This window comes from Vespula pensylvanica, chromosome 4 (genome assembly GCF_014466175.1).
Source record: "Vespula pensylvanica isolate Volc-1 chromosome 4, ASM1446617v1, whole genome shotgun sequence".
NCBI lineage: Eukaryota > Metazoa > Arthropoda > Insecta > Hymenoptera > Vespidae > Vespula > Vespula pensylvanica.
In genome coordinates this window covers 9,638,883-9,660,341 of record NC_057688.1, presented here as the reverse complement: position 1 = coordinate 9,660,341, position 21,459 = coordinate 9,638,883, and the positions used below count along the sequence as shown (strand labels likewise).

The 21,459-nt window shown below is 39.9% G+C and overlaps 1 protein-coding gene across 1 annotated transcript in view; it reads left to right on the top strand.

The window, feature by feature from the left end:
* The window catches only part of LOC122628609, a 44,736-nt gene that overhangs the window by 12,950 nt on the left and 10,327 nt on the right, over positions 1 to 21,459 (top strand). Inside the window, exons 4-5 of the mRNA XM_043811048.1 lie at positions 1,520 to 1,798; positions 6,681 to 7,690. Of these exons, the coding sequence (XP_043666983.1) occupies positions 1,520 to 1,798; positions 6,681 to 7,690 (1,289 nt within the window). The remainder of the gene's footprint in view (positions 1 to 1,519; positions 1,799 to 6,680; positions 7,691 to 21,459) is intronic.

The following is a 21,459-nucleotide window of genomic DNA, read 5'->3' as shown; positions in this document are numbered from 1 at the left end:
GATGGAATTTGTTATGTTACTCGAGCGTTTCTTGCTCTAGAACGACGTAATTCGCATTCATAGAGGTTGCCTTTATGCCTTTTCCAGAAAGAATAATAAGGCTTCTAATTGTAAGTAGTACATTGACACTACAAATACCGCTTCTTTTTCTTTCCATCATTTTTCTTTTCTTTTCTTCTCTTTTCTTTTTCTTTTTCTTCCTTTTCTCTTTTTATTCGCTCAGCCCCCCACGATAGACTAGCCGCTACTAGTTTTCTTCAACTATCTTCGATCGGAAATTCATATTTCATAAGAGTTTGTACCCTTTCTATCAAAGCTACGACGAGACGACGACCTACCACTATGAACGATTATGTGTCGTCTGAGAAACTCCGTTATCTATATTTCAAATCATGTCGGGTGAGTGCATATAGATTATTACGATGGGTGCGCATACTGTAAAACGATGGATGCGGTTCGACCTTCGATCCTCCCTTTCAAAGTCCTTTCCCATTGTGAACATAATTTAGTTATGGAAAAGAAAAGAAATAAGAAAAAGAGAAAGTGTATATGGTGTGTGTTGTGTGTGTGTGTGTGTGTGAGAGAGAGAGAAAGAGAGTATTAGTATTCCTACATAAATCATTTTCTTTTGATTGATTATATACCAACTTTCGCGCTATCGATCGACGAACTTTCCCTACTAACTTTTGTCGACTTAAAACTGAAAAAAGAAAAAAATAAAGAGGAGAAAAGAAGAGGAAGAAAGAAAAAAATAAACGTTAACTTTATAGAAATTTATTCGACACGATGGGCGATATAACATTTGAGATATCGTATAATATCGAAGTGAGTTAGATTTCGATAAGAATTTCGGACGTTCTCGAAATGACGACATTTTTAGATCGCGACAAGTCAAATCTCTCTGGTAGTACCACTACTATTACTATTACCACTACTACTACTACTACTACTATTACTACCTTGAAAGATTTATAACGGGTATCCTAAGAATTAGTGTCACGTACGTTTCAGATCGTATACGGATGACCCGCATAGATAGCGGACGTCCCACAAACTATTGAATGCGGCTAGGCCAGTGAAGAACTGCTTACAATTTCGCTCTCTCGCGTATTACCAACTGAAACTTGCATAAAAGTAGTATTCAAACAAAGCAAAAAAGAAAAAGGACAAAATATATAGGTAATTTGTAATACGGGCAACAGTGAATTATAAGTGCATATACGTGTATGACGTATCATTCTTTTTACGGATTCTCATATGGACAAATAGAAAATTTAATGAGAGACACGAACGATTTAATGAAACGTTGCTTTTCGATCTCGTCGAATTACAAGCAGGTTAATAATTAAGCGATACTCTTGTAATACATTCTAGTAGTATCAAATATAGAGAGAAATATAGCGCAGCCTTGAGTTCAGTTATTGCTTGGTACGCCTACCGTACATACGTAGTAACATTCAACGTGAATGTCAACTACTTCGAGAACACATAACTTAACGATCCTTTTTTTTATTTCCAGTCAAAAGAGGCAACATCAGCAACACCAGCAACAACATCAGCAACATCAGCATCAGTATCAGCATCAGCTTCCACATCAAAACTCTCATCAGAATCAGAATCAGAATCAGAATCAGAATCAGAATCAGAATCAGAATCAGAATCAGAATCAGAATCAGAATCAGCATCAACATCAGCATCAGAATCATCATCAGCATCAGCATCAGAATCATCATCAGCATCAGCATCAGCATCAACATCAGCATCAACATCAACAACATCAGCATCAGCATGCCTCTTGGCATAGGACTACTTTAGCATCTTGACCGTTACAATAACCTTGACCAGTAGTCGTCTTAACCAATAGTTATCTCAATGCATGAGAGAGATAGAGAGGAAAAAAAAAAACTTTTTTTCCCTGTTCCACTACAAGGAAAAACTTATTGTTAGATTCTAACCCAAAGCGTTAGGAAATGGTAAGAGAACATTGGCGTAGGATCGATTATATACTTATGTACGCAACTCCAAACGTGCTAAATCGATCAATTGATCACGATCTTCGACATTGTTAATCTCAGCAGTAAATTTTGTTCTATCCGTTGGGACGATAGTGCAATAATAAATCGCCGTGACGATATTCTAGATGTTTCTTTGTTACCATTCGATTGTCCAATTTTATTCGATGTTACGTTAAGAGATAAATCGTTTTATAAGCGTATTTTAATAATCTTTTTATCGGGGATCTATGCAATGGGTTATTGTTAAGTTCGAATTAACAATTAACATATCGTCCTTGTTATATTCGTTATAGATTTTTTCTATTGTATTTACGATGATCAATGGTCGTTTATCATTTACTGTGCAATAACTTCTCCTTCTCTTTAATTTTTTTCTCTGAAATCGTCACGGCGACATTAGAGTGTATTTCGGTTTCTTATCAACGTTATTATTGGTAAATGTCGATCAAGACTTAACGATTACGACCGAGTCGAGTTTGCAGAATGATAGAAAAGAAACAAAATTAATATTATATCTGCGTATTAACGTTAGAAAATGAAATTCTAATAACGGTTGTTGCAGCATAACCATTGAACAGTATTGAGAATATTTGACAATAATTTCAATATGTAATCGATACTCTTTTCTTGATTATATAAGATAGAATATTATCATGGGATGTAAAATCAAAGTTAATCGTGTGCCTATCATCGTTTCTTATTGATTGAAAAGTCTAACTTCGTCGACTATAAAATCGCTGTAAATTCGACTCTGATTAGTTTTGCGATCGGGAGAAAGAAAAAAAAAAAAAAAAACGTACGCTATAACTTTCCATGAAAATGATAAAGAGAGAAATATCATATTTTATAACGAATATGTATCTTATTTTTAATTATGTTATCTTAAAATAATATTTTGTAGACCTCTCTCCTTTAAAGATTTATCATCTATCTATATTTCTGCAGTGAAAAAAAGAAAAAAAAATGAGAAAAAAAAAAAGAAAGAAAAATACCGATTACGCTCATACGTTCATAACTTTAACGCGATGAGCTTGCGTCATCCAATTATAAACGCTAACTAAGTACACGATTTGAATTATGAGGAGCCAGAAACGCTTGATTTCTCTCATATATACATACATATGTAAAAGGAAGAAAGAAAAAGGAAAAAAAAAAAAAAAGAGAAAAAAACGGAAACGTCAAAAACGTTGACTGTACGCGTCCTATGACGAAGCTAGGTGCTATTCGGTAGATTAAAAAAAAAAAAAGATAATTATAATAATAAAAAAAAAAAAACGGAAGATAAAAAACAAACAAAAATAAGTAAAAAGATAAGACAAGAGTGAAAAAGAAAATGAAGGAAATCACGATTGAAACGTGTAGATAGTTTTGTTTAGGTAGGTAAAATATTTTATACGATGTACACACACAAGCAGCATCATGTACACACATGTACGTATCATATAGGTCAATGATATAAAAAATGCACGGATACACAATGCACACGACAAAAATCGTGATAGATTGAAAACATATTTCCGTATCCGTATGTCCGATCGATAAAACGCGTGCGTAATTATTATTACAATGTATGCGCGTATAAATATAAAAAAAAAAAAGGAAGAGAAGAAAAAGAAATAGATAAAACATTGAATGTCCGATTCTGTGTCCATTAGCCTGCAGGTAACAGGTTGCCGTTATATATGGCATGAATGAAATGAATGCAAATGCAGCGCAATATGTATCCTAAACTTACACAATCCGTAAACCGTAAATGTCGAGTTCTGATATTTTCTATGTGATATTCCATGTATAGAATGTAGGGATATTAAGGGAACCTTTCAGTCCTTTTCATTTTTTTATTTTTTTTCCTCCTTTTCTTTTTACATATTTTTTTTTTTTTCTTTTCTTTCCTTTTGTAATCTTCCAAACAACTTCCTTTTGAAATTCAATGGTAATTCATGTCATGGCTTCACGTTAACTGCAATTTTGGACAAAAACTAATAAGTATCATTAATACCCTTACTACCACGTTAAACTCGTGGGATGTATAGATTTGTACTTGTTTGTTTAATTTATTGTTAGGTAGCTGAAACATGAATGTTCACGAATCGCAACGATAACGATGAGATTTGTGAATAGAAAAAAGAGAAAACTTTTAGATCAATCTTGACTGTTTAGCCTTTAGATTCTATTAGCAACGTAAGAATGATTAAAACATTATTTTGTTGATATATATATATATTATACGATATTATTGATTATGAATCATGAATAATCTGTAAATATATGAGACCAATGCAGTTTCAGGCTTTTTACATGACCTTGATCGGATAGCAACTCCGTGTGTCCTCACATTCCCAAAGGCGATCAAAACCCCGATGAGGAACAGGTATTAGATAATAATATATCTCAATTTTACCAGAGTAAACTATTTTTATAAGCAAAACTACATAAAATTTCGATGAATAAACTTAAAGTAAGTATACGTTCGACGGTTTACATGCTACCTTACTCTTGAAAATTCTCTGACATATACACACACACACACACACACACATATATATATATATATAAAAGTATGAGATAGAATAAATCGAAATAAAATCGAGTAAAATAAATCGAAACGAACGAAATGAAATGAAATAATAGAAAGGAGCTAACAAAGTACGTCGCCCTTCGTATTCGTGTATTCGAAAAAATGGCGCGTACGCAGCGCCATCTGGGAACGCGCTCGATTGGCCGAGGAAAAAATCCGCGAAGCCGCAAGACGCATAAATGTGCACCGCATTGCGTCAATGAAAGATGTAGATTCGTTAAGGAATGTGCTTTGAAATAAGTGGTTAAACGAAAGTGACGTTTAAAAAAGTTGGCGCGATTCGAGATCGAAAGGCGTTTTCAATAAAATCCGAATCAACGTAACCTTATACATCGTATGGGTTTATGCTTCTCGAGAAGACTAGGGGTCACTAGCCTCTCGCACCGTACAGATCGCGGGTTCCTTTTTTTCGGTCGGTAGGTACGCTGTCGTACTTATTTCTTTACTACAAATCGTGGCGTGTGACATTGACTCTGTCGTGTTCATCGTCGTTACTTTGTCATTATTATTTGTGCCTATACAAATAATTGTCGTAGTAGCGATCAGCCGTGTCCGTGCTAATAACAATTATCGTATCGACGGGTTAGAAAAATACGAGCTCTTCTCGGTTGACACCGAAGCGACATCGCGATTGACACGTCAAACGTTTTGAGAGACTTTGTCGTACGAAATATCGCTTAACCCTTTCCATGTAATCTACCTTTCGCTTCCTTGCCTCCCGCCCGCCCCACCCCCTCCCCTACCTATCCCATTATCCTTTTCCTCCTCCTCCCCTCCCACTCCTCCTTCTTCTCCTTCTTCTTCTCCTCTACCTCCTCTCCGTTCTCTTTGACACTCTATCTTCGTCTCATTCAGACGTTTCATTGTTGTCACTTTGATTGAATTATCGTTTCCCTTCTTTCTCCTCTCACACGCGCAAACTATATTTCTCTTTCCTTCTCGGGGGTAAGCATAAAGTGAGGTTATGTATCTACGACGGGCTCAGCAACGTCGTAGCGCGGTGATTTTCTTAACCGGCAAGAGAGAGAAATAAATGACGCAGATCTTTCATAAGTGTGCGCGAGGATGGTGAAAAATAAGACGATGGAACCGTTTGCGTAAATAAAAGAGAGAGAGAGAGAGAGAGAGAGAGAAAGAAAGAAAGAGGAGAGAACGAGAAAGAGAGAAAGAGAGAGAGAGAGAGAGAGAGAGAGAGAGAGAGTGTGCGTTCCGATTGAAATAATTACGTGTCATTGATATCGGAGTACATCTAACCTTTTGATGAAGTCGATAAGTCGTTAAAGAGAGTGGCAATATGCTGTGGGATACGTGAAGGAGCCCTTGGAATCTTGCATGTAAGTTCGTATAATGGAGGCGTAATTACGTATGTAAAATATCAAGCCATCGTTTACAGAATATAATTGCTGCTTTTAAACGATGATCGATCGAAATTTCAAATACTTGCAATTTACTAATTATTCTGCACAATCTATGTTTATTAAAATATAGATAAGGTTAACCTTATTATAATATTGTAACATTGATATTTATCGAATAAGTGTGTCTCAACAAAATATACTTTACTATCGAAAAATTCTTTTAAATTTTAAGTAGAGATAAATTTTCAAAAGGAATTATTTTCTTTGCTTTTCAATATATTATTGCAAAATCTTCGTAATTATCATTGACCAGCATAGGAGATTATTATTTTCTTCATTATTTGTCTTTATCGTTTGTCTCGCAGAATGAAAAGGCGTTATTTATGGCAACATATAATTCTAACCTTGTTTTTTACTCGCGCGATAACGTAGAAGAACGATCGAGCTGTATTATCGGCAGGAGTGAAAAAATATATTTTAATAAGAACGTTGATGTTTATCAATCATATTTTTTCTAGTTTTATTAATTACTTAATGACGTCCTAATTGATTAAAAATTATTTATTGTTACAGATTCAATATGATAAGCATCTACCAGTGAAGAACGTAGCTGCTGGCAGCTTATAGTTACATAAAATGACCAAAGATGTCCTCACGATAATGATACGGTACATTTAGAATGTACAAAATTGTTTATACTATATTCGTGGGATAAAATGTCTCAGGTAGAGAAAAGAATTTAAATTTATTTACATTAAAATGGCAGAAACTAGTACAGAAAGTACCGCAAAAATTAGGAAAGTAGTAGATGCTGAAGAAACTATAAATGCAAACGCTATGTGTTTAGTGAATAAAGAAACAAAGTCTAACGAAGAAGAACCAGAACAAATATCATCTTTAGAAGAAAATGATAATAACGAGAAATCTTCAAATTCCACTGATGCATTCCCATCGCCTACAAAATGCAGCGAAGATATCACCTTGAAAAATACAAAAGATAACTCTTGCGTACCTTGTTCTACCAATGACAATACGTTAAAAATTGACAAACCGACAAATCAAGTTAGCACCGTAAAGGATGTTGAAGACACTGTGCAAGAGAAAATCCAAGAAAATAGTTCTGAAAATGAAAATAGTAACATCGCAATGGTCTCCGAAGAAGTTGAAAAGTCCAACGAAGGTGTAGAGGCAGATTGTAAGGACGAGAAACATACGGATACGGAACAAACGACCGATCGTTTGGAATCTCTAATGACTGATGCGAGTGAAGGAAAGGTGCTTGAAAATGTAGAAATAAGGAAAGAGATTAATAAGGATAATTTTAATACGGACGACGAGCTTTCCATGGAAGAAGAAGCGCGAGAATTAAAAAAAGAATCGATCGAAAAGAAAACGTCCGTAAAGATCGACGAAGAATTAGAAGTTGGGATAGTCGGTCCACCTACCGCGGTTAGTGATCTGATAAACGAGGAAGAACTGCATGGAGAATCTGCTTTATCGGCAGAGGAAAAGGTTCAGGATCACGTTGCGGAATGGGTTCAAAAATCTGTCGCTACGGAAGTTTTAATTACCGGCGAAATTGAAGAAGAAGAAAACGAAATCCCAAGTAATTGTCGACGAAGAAGAAGGAATCTCAGAGATAGGAGAAGTAGAAAGAGAGAAAACGAAGATCTTCCTTCGGTGTCTACCAGAAAATCCCAAAGGATCGTCAGTAACATCATAAAACGAAGTATTAAATGGTAAGTAATTAAATAAGTCAATCTTAGCGATACGTAATATAATATTTTTCATTTTTCCGAAACAAACGTGAACATATATGAAAAATCGTAGCAAACGCGTTGCGAAAAAGAAGGAAAAAAAGAATAAAAATGAAAAAGAAAGATCGGTTTTTCTCGCTTTCGTGCCGGCGATGTTCGAGATTTAGCTTATCTACCGATAAAGCTCGGATAACAGACAGTATTCAGGACCTTGCAATCGCACAGTAACGACAAAGAAACAGGAAGGGGAAGCGCAAAAATCAAGGGGAAGAAATATTGACCGTGAGACCAACGAGCAAGCGGTTGTATCGATAACAGGATGATCGTATCTCTTATAAATCGACTTTATTCCCTTACCTGCTTAAAGAAGAACGAAGAAGCAACCTTACTGTTCTATTTGCAATATCTACAATTAAGCATTTATTTGCACCCTTAAAAATAATATCGATATTTCTAAGCGAGCTTTTGTGTTGGTAACAGAGCTTAACCAAGTGTATACGAAATTCTGCTTGCTTAATTTGTTGAGCGAAGATTTTTTTGTTTTCTTTTTTTTTTTTTCTTGTTTTTTTATTCAAGTTGACAAATGCAATTTATCCGACCTGAATTTTCCTAATCAATTCATATTCGTTCGTTCCAATTCGCTAAAAGATATTCAATATGTTTCTTTTTGCCTCATCGAGAGTCTGCGAATTATACCCGCATAAGAGCGGGTCGTAAATGCCGGACATTCTTTTTTTCTATGACGGTACTCCTCCTCGTCAGAGTTCCCCCACCATGTTGAACAATATTCTTCTCCTATGCATCGTGCTTGCTGGTTCCGATCTGCTGTTAGCGGTGTATTCCGCTATTACATATACTCGTTGAAGCACACCGCCATGAAGGATGTGCTTCTGGAAAAGAAACACCCTCCTGTGTATAGGGATAGCAAAAGAGAGGAAGGAACGGTGGAATATAAGTATAGTCCAGTGGGTAAAGATGGGATGAGTAAAAAAAGGAAAAGTAAAAGAAGAAAAAGAAAGGGTAAATTTTCAAACGTTCTAACAAACGACATAGACGCGTCAATAAATTCTGGAATGGTCGTGTAGTATGATCTAAAGCCTCGAATGATACTTTCTGAGATCGATAAAAGGGGAATGATATAGAGAATTTGCTATGTAGAAGGGTCGACATCAAAGACAGAGATATAACTATAACGTCTATTACAAAGTGAAATAGAATTTTGAATAGGTACAAAATATAAAGTACAAACGGATAAGGCAGATAAATTCTCGTAGAATTCTTAGACGTGCGTCACGCAAAGGCTATCCAGTTTCCATGGTCTTGGGCCAAGGCTGGTCTCACCCCGCAGCCTGATGAAAATGGAGTGGCGGAGGGGCGTTAATCCCCGCGAACGGTACCATAGAAACGGTACCGGTAGGGTCGTTGCGTGCAGCCCGAGTACGCTCTGAGACCAACCACTCTGCTTTTTGGTACCAACTACATATGTATGTACCTATATACGAGTGGATCGGGTGGAACACACGAACAAGAAGGACGGAGCAAGATAGCGATATAATCCAGGCCCAAGGCCCCCTCCAAGAAAAGGGGAAGACCTTCTTTGTCCCGTGGAGTCCCTCGGGCGAAGGTCCACGGCCAGATGTCGGCTGGCTGACGGTCCTTGCACGCACACAACACACGTTACCGCCGCCCTTCTTCTCCTCCTTCTTCTCCTCCTTCTTCTCCTCCTCCTCCTCCTCCTCCTCCTCCTCCTCCACCTCCTCTTCCTCCTCCTGTTTCTTCTCCTCCTCGTCGCGCTCCTCCATTTCTCCCTTCTTCCTTACTACTACTGCGTACGTACGTGCACGAAACTTTCTTTGTATCGAAGACTCTTCTTCTCCGCCCTTTTTAAGCTTCTTCCTTCTTTGCGTACGATGGTACCGTGTTTATATCATCCAATGGTATACGTTTCGAGCCTCTAAGCGTTATATTTAATCATCGGCAAGTATAATAACGATATTTTTCTGTACTTTAAAAAATTTACGATTTATTACCTCGTTATTATTCTGATTTGTTTCGTTCTTTTTTCTTTTTTTTTTTTTCTTTTCTTTTTTTGTTCCTTTTTTTTAATCTTCTTCATTTATACCGGACTTACATATAAGAATGACTTCCTGGAAGTTCTTAACTGTTTGCTACGGATGTGGTTCTCTTTGCAAGATACCTCGAAGGGACTGCGATATACGCATACGCATTGGTCGACCTTCGAGCCTTCTTGATACCTGAAAAGATCGGACTCACGAGAGCAGTTTCTACAAGTTAGTGTGAGTAGAAAACGAGGTCGAATCACAAATTCGATGCGTCACCTTTCAGTTGTTTTTACGTTCGTTAAAGGTAGAATCTATTTTGGAATTACTTGCGAATATGGAGACTTGCAGGTTAAAATTTCTCGTAATAGCTCTTCTATCTTTGTCTCACTTTCACAGTCACATACATATGCTCTCTCTCTCTCTCTCTCTCTCTCTCTCTCCCCCTCTCTGTCTCTCCGCATTTAACTAAATTAATGATTAATATCGTTTCCAAAAAAGGATCTTTATTCCAAACGATAAATGAATATTTTTAGAATCTCTCAAATGTTATCTGTCGTTGTCGAATCATTGAACGAAGAAAAAGAAGAAGAAGAATAAGAAGAAGAAGTTGCATCGAAAATTGGAGAAAGGAAGAGTAACCATCCCGCTCGGATGACCTCAATTCTGACTTGATTTGGCCGATCGAAGGTTAAGAACGAGTTATATAAAATCGTTGGGTCGACGATATCGTCGTTCGTGCAAAAGGCTTATTCATTCGCGTCGCGGAGAAGATCTCGTGATTCCTTTGAAAGCAGCTTTGAATACTAGTTCTCAAATTTGAATTTTGGAACTTATGTATAACAAGGATACCAGACTAAAAAAACAAGAACAGAAAAATCATTTTCATAAAGTTCCTTTTAGATCCGAACAGTTTGAAAGGGAGATCAATCGTATACCCCTAACTATCGATATCTGTATATTCTCATCGTCTGCCATTATGGTCGTCATCGTCGCTGCCGTTACCATCGTCGTCGTCGTCGTCGTTGTCGTTGTCGCGATCATCAAGAGACTCGGAGGACAAAGAGTCTCTCTTTAATGGCTGCCAAATCCATACATACATACATACATACATACATATATACATTCCGAAGAAGCTGACGTTTCCTTTTAGGCTTTCATCTTCGGTATCCTGGTAACGCAAGAGTGACGTCATCACGTGATCCAGGTCTCAGCCGGTTACCATCCGTTACCATCGTGCGCACCACCACTACCACCTAGTACCGCCTCTCTCGAGCGTGCCTTCTAACCCTCTATGTGTATCTCCGCCACCCTCTCTGACGATCCCCTTTCGTAATTCCGCCGCCCTCCAACCGGACTCTGACCCCTCTTGCGCCATCACGTTCGCTGCTATAACGAGAGGAAGAAAGAGCAGGTTCCCAAAGCGAAACAAGTCGATGAAATAACTATGAGACCAGAGAGAAAGAGGATGGATAGATCTACTCCCGTCGGAAATATCCAACTGTTTATTATGGAACGAATCAAACGATAATGGTAGTCGATGCGACGAAATTAATAACGTAATATCGATTAAATAAGAAATACGAATATTGCATGTAATATCCTTCGAAATCGATCATTTTCATATAACCGTAGCGAATCAAATCTTGGGAAGTTTCTTATGCAACAATTTTCTATAATACCACAAAGTCTCCTGATACCACGCGAAGAAGAAAGGTCCAAATCGAAATTAGAAATGCGACATGCGAAGACTGACATTGGATCCATACGTACCGTTACTAAAATTAGATATCCCGAGGACGAATAACGCGTGTATTTAGTCTGGAATCGAGTTCCATCGAAAGGTGGAAAAGCTTTACGGAATTAGAACCGTGCCTTTATATTTTATTCAACATTTAATAGTATATAGCTATATATATATATATATATATAAAATATACTATGTATATATATGTACTATATATATATAGCAAATATATATATATACACATATATATATATCAGGCAAAAAGTTAAAGAGATTACTTTTTCTCTTTCCTTTTCTCACATATTCGCTATATCTTCTCATACTCGTTTCTCAAAGGACCATAAACTCGGAGAGAGTAAAGGAAAGAATCATTCTTTGGAGAACAATAGTCAAGAGACACTGTTGAAGTGTACGCGACTTGGCAGGTTTTGGCAGGCCGGCAGGCAGCGCAGGCAAAGAGAATATGGCTTGAACTTCGGTTCGGATGGCGGGTATTGATCCTAGCGAACCTAGCAGCGGGGTGGCCGGGACCCCACCTCAAGGATGAAGGGTGTCTCCCCTTCTCTCTGCCCCTCTCTCTTTCACCCAGCCTAAGAGAGAAAGAAGGAGAGAGATGACGAGATGGAACAGGCCAAGAGGGAAACAGACGGAGAAAGAAAGAGAGACGGAGAGAGAGAGAGGAGAGAGGTAGAAGAAGCACGTGAACAGGGTGGTTGTCCCTCAAGAGAGAAAGAGGAAGAAACAGAGAGGGTGAACCACCTAGCACTTCGTGTACCGCAGATACCATCCCTTGATTGCTGCAACAAACGCTCGAAATATCCAAAAAGCGACCCTCCGAGAAGAAACACTGGAGAAGGGTCCAGACGAGAAGCATGGCAAAAATGTAATATTGAAAAGAAGAGTAAGAGAGAAGCAGGTAAGAAAAAGAGAGAGAGAGAGAGAGAGAGAGAGAGAAGCAGGTAAGAGAAAGAGAGAGTGAAGGAGAGAAGCAGGTAAAAGAGAGTAAATGGTCTCTATAGGAAATTCCCTCTTTTCGTTTTGTCGTCGACGTAGGTATTAGTACATTGGTACCCCTGGAGAACAATACTTAAGACTCATACCTTAACTGGTTAAAATACAATGCAAGCAATGCTTTAATTATTTAAGAAGCCTATATCCCTCAAAAGAAAAATTTTTTCGATATTGAATATCTTTTATTTGTATTAGAAGTCGTCTTTGGATGGAAAAGTTTTGGTACCATCGCAATTTTTTCTTCCTTTTTTCTACTCTTTTCTTTTATCTTTTTTTCTTGTTTCTTTTTTTTTTTTTTTTTTTTATCGATCACCGATCGGTGTCAGAGTTTACTTTGCGAGCATTGGAGCCGATAATCGAGAGCGTGACGTCATATGTTTTCTCGACACACCAACAGTTCAACATGACTCACCGACCGTGTAACTTCCTGCGTTGCCCTCGAATAGATAACGCTCGAAGGAACTTCTCGTGTAGTCGTATGAAGTACTTTTGCCAAGATCGTAAGTAATTTCAGAGATAGATGGATAGATACACAGAAAGAGAGAGAGAAAGAAGATTCTAACATGTGTATCAGTACGATTCGAATTGAATTCGCAAAGGAAGACTGATTTTCCAAAGGTGAAAGGAAAGACTCGGATGAACGGGAGGAAGTTCGCAAAGGCGATGGTGAGCTTTCGATGAGCTGGGTTCGTGCCGCAGCTGCGCATCCTCCGTCGTGTGTTCTCCAAGCAGTGGTCGGTCGGATGGTTGCGAGTATACCGGCACCAAGTTGAAGAGAGCGAGAGAGAAAAAGAAAGAAAGAAAGACAGACAGACAGACAGACAAGACGGCTCGGCTTATTTCTCTTCTATGCCAGCTGTGGGAGAAAACGGCCATACAGACCGCCTGCTACGACGACGACGACGACGACGAATATAGGAGAAGAAGAGAAGGAGACGGATCGAGGGGAAACCGTAAGAGGGAGTGAGAGAGAGAGAGGGAGGGAGGGAGGGAGGAGGAGGATAGATAGAGACAGAGACGGTGCTTCGTCGTCGTCGACGACGGCTGGTGCCGAGAGACGGAGGGACGAGAGGCCACCGGAAATCGGTCTGTCCTTATTTGAGTGGCCGCGTGAACCACACCGAACGAGACCAGACTCGGTGCTGCTATTGATGCTGTTGATGCTGCTTTTACTGCTACTGCTACGGCTACTGCTGCTGTTAGCTCCTAACTGTTAGCTGTTGCTGCTGCTGCTGCTGCTGCTGCTGCTGCTACAGCCGCTTCTTCACTCTTCATGGTTTCTACTCTTCTTCGCCTCCTTGAGACCCACGCGAACGATAGACGAGACTCGACCGAGCCTCTGGCACATACTACCTACGCGACAAAAACTCTCTCCTTTTTTCTCTTTTTCGTTCTTATTGAAGAGCCTTCAACAAGAGACGATCCTACCTTGTTCCGGGACGAAAACCGACAAACGCGACGATGGCGCGATGTGTTCGTGCTCGCTTTCGTGATAAGAATATCTTTCATCCTACTCTCTATCTCTTTCTCTCTCTCTCTCTCTCTCTCTTTTTCCTTCTATTTATCAGTTTATGTGACTCTTTGTGCAAACGATGCAATTTTCTTTGTCCCATTCATCGTGTAATACCACCACCGTCTCTCATAAAACATATCGCGTTGAAACAATTACTTTCTCAAATACATCGATATTTTTTCATTTTTCCGTTAACGATCGATTCAAAAGTGCTATGAAATATCAATCGTGACGATTAATTCTATTCAATAAATTGAAAAGCTTTTGAATTATCGTTTGACAATAGTCAACGTTTTATATGTACATATTTTCGCTTTGTTAACGATCAATTATTCATTCATTGCCATATGTAAGGCAATACGAATCGTTGGGCAACGCGATACCAGACCATTAATCCCAGCAATGCGTGGAAGAGCGTTTATTATCTACTGCGCGTGCTTTCTTTATCAAACCAAAATGGCCGCCGTGGTGAACCAAGAGTCGTTCGGTTACTACATACTTCGCTTCGTTTGTCCTTGACGATTCCCGGTACTCAGCCGTTATCGACTACGTCGATCTAGATACTGTGTAATCTAGATTTTTATTTAATTAACGATACTTAAGTATTGCGTTTGAAGTTCTTGGTATCATTACGATAGGCAACATTGTTATACGATACAATATTCTCGGTACCTGTGTAACCTTTTTTCCAACAAAAGACCGCAGAGTATACCTGGAGAATAAGAATTTTTTCTTTTATGACATGCATTGTCCCTTTCCTTCTTTAAAGAACCTTTAAACATCGTAAATACGAAGTAATTGAAATTAAGATAATTTATGGCTTACTTAAACCTGCAAACTGTCCATATAAAATGAATAGAAATAGTGAAAAATAAGAAAAGAGAAAGTAAGGGAGCATTACTGCTAATTCCTTCAACGGACGATCGACCTTGGCTTCCACGTCGCATTCCCCTTCTCTCTTTCTTTCTCTACTTCTATTTCTCCTCTCTCTCTCTCTCTCTCTCGTTCGAACATCGGCATCCCCTCGCAAAGATCCCCGATTCATACGGGTCCTAGATGGCATCTAATTATCTCGTCGATCGTTAAACGCCATCTCGTTGAGTGTGCGTGAAGCATGCATCGTAGGGTTAAACAAGGAACGAACGAGTAGACGAAAGCTTTTGTGTCGAAAGATCGAGCCGAAGAACGAAAGAGAAAGAGAGAATGTTCGTCGATACACGTTGCGTTGGGGTGGATGAAACGGAAGACGCGTAACTCGATGCTTTGTAGGAATAAGAGGAGAAAAAGAGAAAAAGAAGGAGGGAGATACAAGTAGAGCGTGGAAGACAGGTCAACGTCGACGAAGCTACGAAGATTACGAAGATTACGAAGACTACGAAGACTACGAAGACTACGAAGACTACGAAGACTACGAAGACTACGAAGACTACGAAGACTACGAAGACTACGATTACGACGACGACGACGACGACGACGCCGCATAAGAGGGCTGGCTTGGCTTGGCTGACTGGCTGGCTGACTGGCTGGCTGGCGAACCCCCGAAGGAGCGTAGTAACGCGCGTAGCGGTAGCGGTAGCGGTGACCTCCCTCTTTTTCCCTGTCTCTCTTCTTCGTCGTGGCAACCCCCGCGGCCCCTCCGGCTCGTCCCCGTCATCCCTGCCGCGACGGGCGTCGGAGCACGATCATTGGTTCGCTGGTTTCAACGCAGACACGAGGAGGCACACGCAGCTGCCACCGGCTGGCTCTCTCGTTCCACCGCCGGACCCGATCGGCCGGCCAGTAGTAAGTCCGGAGGAGTAGCACCGTGCGTACGGTGCGCCAGTTCGCGCGCGTTAATCAAAACGATATTAAGACGCTCGACTCTTTCGCCAATTTGTGTCTTTTTCGACAATTCTTCTTCTTCTTCTTCTTCTTCTTCTTCTTCTTCTTCGTTGTTCGGTATTTGAAATTATTTATCTCTCTTTCTCTTTCTCTTTCTCTTTCTCTTCTCGTAATTTTCCTCCTACATCTACATCTTCCCCTTCGTCGTTCATTCTTGTGTCATTCCGCCATCTCGACGATCCACGCCGACACTTTCCTCCTACGTTCAACGTCAAATTCGTCAAAACACTAACCGACGACGACGACGACGTCAACGACGTCGACGAGGACGACGGCGAAGAGGAAGAGTACACGAAGCGACACCTTCCGTCGACGGCGTGGACTCTGCTCTGTGGTCGCACGTGTCGCGTGAGAGACGCGTCGTATGCGTGTGTTCGTACACATACGCAATCGTCGTCGTCGTCGTCGTATCGTCGTCGTCGTATCGTCGTCGTCGTAGTAACGGACGATCAAGCTCGTTGCGTTGCTTTTGCTTCGTTTCGTTTTCTTTTTTTTTTCTTTTTTGCTTTTTTTTTTCCTTTCAATTCGTTCGATTCGACTTTTGCTCGTTCGTAATCTTCCAACGTTTTTGAATTTTGGACAACGCAGTTATAGAAAGAAGGGGAAGAAGGGATGGTAGAAGGAAAAGAGGAGAAGGGAGAGCCGACACTCTCGTTTTCGGATACTCTGACCCCTCTCCCTTGTCTCCGTCTTTCTCCTCTCCAGCAGCGTCATCCTCTTCGTTGAGGCGCGCGCGCGTTCTCTCTCTCTCTCCCTCTCCCTCTCTATCTTTCACACTCCGTATCTCCCTCGATCCATCTCCTCCCTACCCTTCCTCCGACGTTCTCCTTCTCCGTTAGTCTCTAGCCGCAGTTCGCAGGGCGTCGCACACAGGGCGGTACCGAGAGACCCTTCCGACCTGTCGTGGTCAACTAAAAACACTTGATTTTCTTCGTCCTCTATGTCATTGAAATCGTCGTCTACTATTTTTCATTTATTATAGTTTTAGATGCATCCGAAACAACGTTAAGGTCGACGAGTTAGTACTGTTTTGTGTACGTGTAAAAATTGGTTCCGCCGTTTATTTTTTATTTTTCCTTTTTTATTTATTTATTTATTTTTTTTTTTTCATCCGGTTCGAAACACGTGCTTCGAAGATCACGGTTCTCCCTTGACATATACGCACACGTATAATACGTAGATACGCGCGTATAGACCGAGGGAGAATCTCGCGAGAGGCAGGACGCTCCAGGGGAGCGGCAACGCGCTCTTACTTTCTCGTCGGCAGCGTCTCGTTACGCCCACCCACCCACGTGTTCGTGTTTTGGACGCGCGTCACCGCCGACGCGACCGAACCGAGAAAAGCAAGCAAGCGTCGATCGTAGAAAACGGACGGACGAAGAGTGTGTCGCGATAACTAAAGTGTGTGAAAAATCGAGAAGAAAGATCGGCGAAGAAGAGAGCGAAGAGAAGAATATCAGCGAGAACTCGTCGTTTGTTCGCCACCATGCAAAGAGACGAGATAATGGATCGCGATTGACGAAAGGGAAAACAAAATCGGATTTTCCAGATATTCGTCGTCGCCGTCGTCGTTTAATTCGTTCTTAAAAGAGCTTTATCGATCATATTCGAGATATATATCTCTTTCGCTTCCGGTTTCTCGTCGAGTGCCTGTGATACATATCTCTTCTACGTACTACGTCTGAAGATTAAGAGGTTAGGATGCCGCAGTGCGCCGTAGCTACGTGCCGCAACAGTCATCGGCGGACCCGTGGTCGTCGAATCCGTTACCATCGATTCCCTCAGATACCGGAAGTGCGTTCGCGATGGGTGCGCGCGTGCGGTCGCGTGCCGCTCGTGAACGGCGAGATACCGTTCAACATACAGACAGCTCGCATATGCTCCCTCCACTTTACAAACGAGTCCTACGAGAAGGACATGGAGCACCTTGTGCTTGGTCTTCCGGTGCGCAGTAGGCTGCGCCGTGGCGCCGTACCGACGATCGGCGTACCGGTGAACGTGCAGCCGGTCACCAAGATGCTGGTCGAGGACGCGAAGCGCTCTCTCCTCAAGGTCGCGCACGCGAAAATGTTAACGGGACAACAGAAGGTAGCGGCTAGCGGCGTTGGCGATAACGGGGACGCTGACGCGACCGATGGTAATAAGCAACAACATCAGAGGCAGCAGCACCACGACCCAACAGATAAGAGACAGCATCACCAGCAGCACCACCACCACCACCACCAGCAGCACCACCGTGCTACCAATAAGAACGGCACCAATCATCGAGCGAGCCAAGAACAGAAGATGGCGGGCATCGATGTGCTCTTAGCGCTCGGTCTGAAACCCGCACCACGGTGAGTCACCGCTTTACCGACGACACAACCACCTAAGCGATTTCTCTTTCTTTTTATTTCCTCTTTTCGAGGCAACAACTAGACCTCGAGGACGAACCCCAACGATCCAATGGATCCGACCGGCCACGACCAACCTTTTCTTTTTTCTTCCTTGTTCTTTTTCTTTTTTATTATTCTTTTCTTTTTTTCACCCATCGATTCTAAGTCGATCTCGATCGAATTTGTAGACTAAGACTATGTATGTATGTAACGTAGCTACGTTTCAACGTCCCGTATAAGACCCGAGTTCTGATTGGTCAAAATTATAAACGATTATATTCCTACGACGACAAAAGACATTCGCGTAAATCGTATGCGAGTAATATTCTTTTTTTTACATGCTATCGAAAGGATCTAAATGATACGCGTGACGAGGGTGGAAAAAACCAACGCTACGATAACCCTTGTAGCGTATCCTGAAATAATCGAGTTCTTTTTACGATACCGAGTATTATATAAAGTTCCTGTATTATGCACTTTCCATATATATATATATATATATATATATATATATATATATTTCATATACGCGTGTGTGAATAATCACGTGCGCGTATACTCTTGTACAAATACGCGAGAGAATTCAATTTTAAAGTTTTCACGCTCGACCGTTTTTGTATTTTCGCTTTCATTAAAAACAATCGAAGCGTTCTCAACGAAATTGTTCATGAAAACAGTTGAACGATTATTTCGACCAATTTCATTTGTCATTTTTCGAGGTTATACATCATCATATCATACACGCGCGCACACACATTTGTCGCACGTAAAATTAGTCGCAAGTAAAAAATGTTTTCTTTCTTTCCCTTGTGTATTTACCGGAGAATGTCCCTTAATCTCTTTTCTCCCTAAGAATAGTAACACTTAGATACAGTTATAGAAATCGTGTATAGAAAATAGAAACGCTCGTAAGTAACTAATAAAATATATACGTACAGTATGCGTGTGTATACACATGTATATACATACGTACATATGTAAATACCGTAAACTTAACAATCTTCGTTTCGATAATAACATTTTCGTCGGTAAACACACAACAATCCATTCCGTATTATATACTATGTATTCTTGAAAAAGGTGCTTCCTATATTACTACATGTTTAGAAAGAAAAAAGATAAAAGGAGACTACGAGATAAGCGAACATTGTTGATCCTTTTTCTAGTAAACGTAGTAGTAGGCATCGAAGGAGAAGAAGGGGAAAGAAAAGAAGAAGAAGAAGAAGAAATAAGAAGATATAAGAAGGTTTTATACGCGTTTCGTTATTTTCTCGTTTCTACGTGCCATAATTACGCGAAAACGAGTTTGACGTCAAATAACAGACAATCAACGGGTAAGATATTACGTAAGATTCGTTTCCGTTTCACAGGATCCTTGGTAAAAGGTTTGAAACGGGTGTTCTTACTACGTCGTTTTATGCAGATTGGGATTAAAATCGTTAAATATAAAATTACACGCATATACCATTGAGACAAAAATCAGTCTATTATTTCGAGGTCACTCGAAATATTTCTTTTTGTTTGTCCGAAGAAAGGATTTCCCAAACAAAGCGACTTCTCGAATTTCTTCTTCGACCGTTAGAATTTCACGTTCTTATCTGTTTTGCCTTTATATGTGATTAATAGACACAATGTTACCTTTAAGATATTCTCTTCATATTTCTTTTGAAACTTACTTATTTCGTTTTAATAGCGTATACAATATTGTGTAGATAAGAATAGTGAAATCGTAAACCTTTTTCGATATGAAAATTTGTCTTGGAATTGATCAAAGAGGAAAGTCCGTCTTTATTCTCGAAAGTATTGCTACGTTCCAAAAGACGATCGTTCTTTATCGATATCGAGAATCGTTATCGCTTGGTTCACGTCCAAAAATAACCGTACTCTCTATATAGTACGCTTCCTCTCACGCGGAAGCTATGATTTTTTTTTTTTTTTTTTTTTTTTTTTTTTTTTTTTGAGGTTATGATCTAGTGTATGATCGTGAGTACATATGTATTGTGTAGATGCCATTTTGAAAAGAGCGAAATAATTTCGAATAATAATCGCGCGAAAGAAAAGGGATTATTTTCCGAGAAAATGACGATTAAATTATCGAAGAAAGGGGAAGAAAATTGTATATTTCTAATGGTGCATAAACGCACCGTTGCGTTTCTCTCATCTCTTGGACAGAAAGTTGCAGTGGATCGATGCTTTTATAAATATACACTATGTCTCCCTCCTCTGCCCTCTTATTCGTAGAATCTTTGGTTCCGATATGAAATTTTCACGGAGTATGCCTAGCCAAGATCTCCTATTTTTAAAATCTTATTAATCTTGTCAAATATCAGCATTTTATCAGGCTAGACGATATATTTATTCGTTAAAATCGAGAATATAATAATCGATCGAATATACACACTTGATCTCAAATATAATTGACAAGTTGAAGAAAACGATTCGTAGAGTCGTAAATGAACGAGGCGACCATCTTTGGCTCTCACAAGCAGCAACCAGGGTCGACTCCGTGACGGCGATTTGACCTACGTACGACCTCGGGCCGAGAATCGACCGTCCTCCTTTCGTCATTCCACCTCGTTATAAAACCGTCGTTTCATGTAGAACGCGCGACGTTGCATCGCCTCGATAAGGCTGCTCTCTCGCAGGACCCCAAACCAATTTCTCTCGGGTATCTTTTCGACCTACCAAACGTCCTTGAGTTTCCAGTCTCTATCTTAAGAACGTAGAGTTAGAGATCGTAGTTTTCTCTTAGGAAAAATCTTGGTTTAGTAACGTCCTTTCTGACTTCCTTTTCTACGATTCTTTTTTTCTCTCCCCCCCCCCTCTCTCTTTTTTTCTTTTTTTTTTTACCATCTTCGTTTTATTTCTTTCACGCTCTCGTTACATTCGGACTAAAAATGTTTCCTTCTTACTTAATGGTTAATGAAATATTTACGATCACTTTGAATCCTTCGAGAAGCTCACGTCATCTCTATTGGAAAATATGAATATTTTCTATTATCTAAATGTTATAATCCCAATTGGCGCGTTTACCTGACGTCTAAAATATTTCCTTCGTATTCATTAGAGAATTCTGAAAATGGAACAGAAAACATTTATCATAACCGATTGGAATATCGTATGCGTAGAACAAAGAAAAAAAAAGAAGAGAGAGAAAGAAAGAA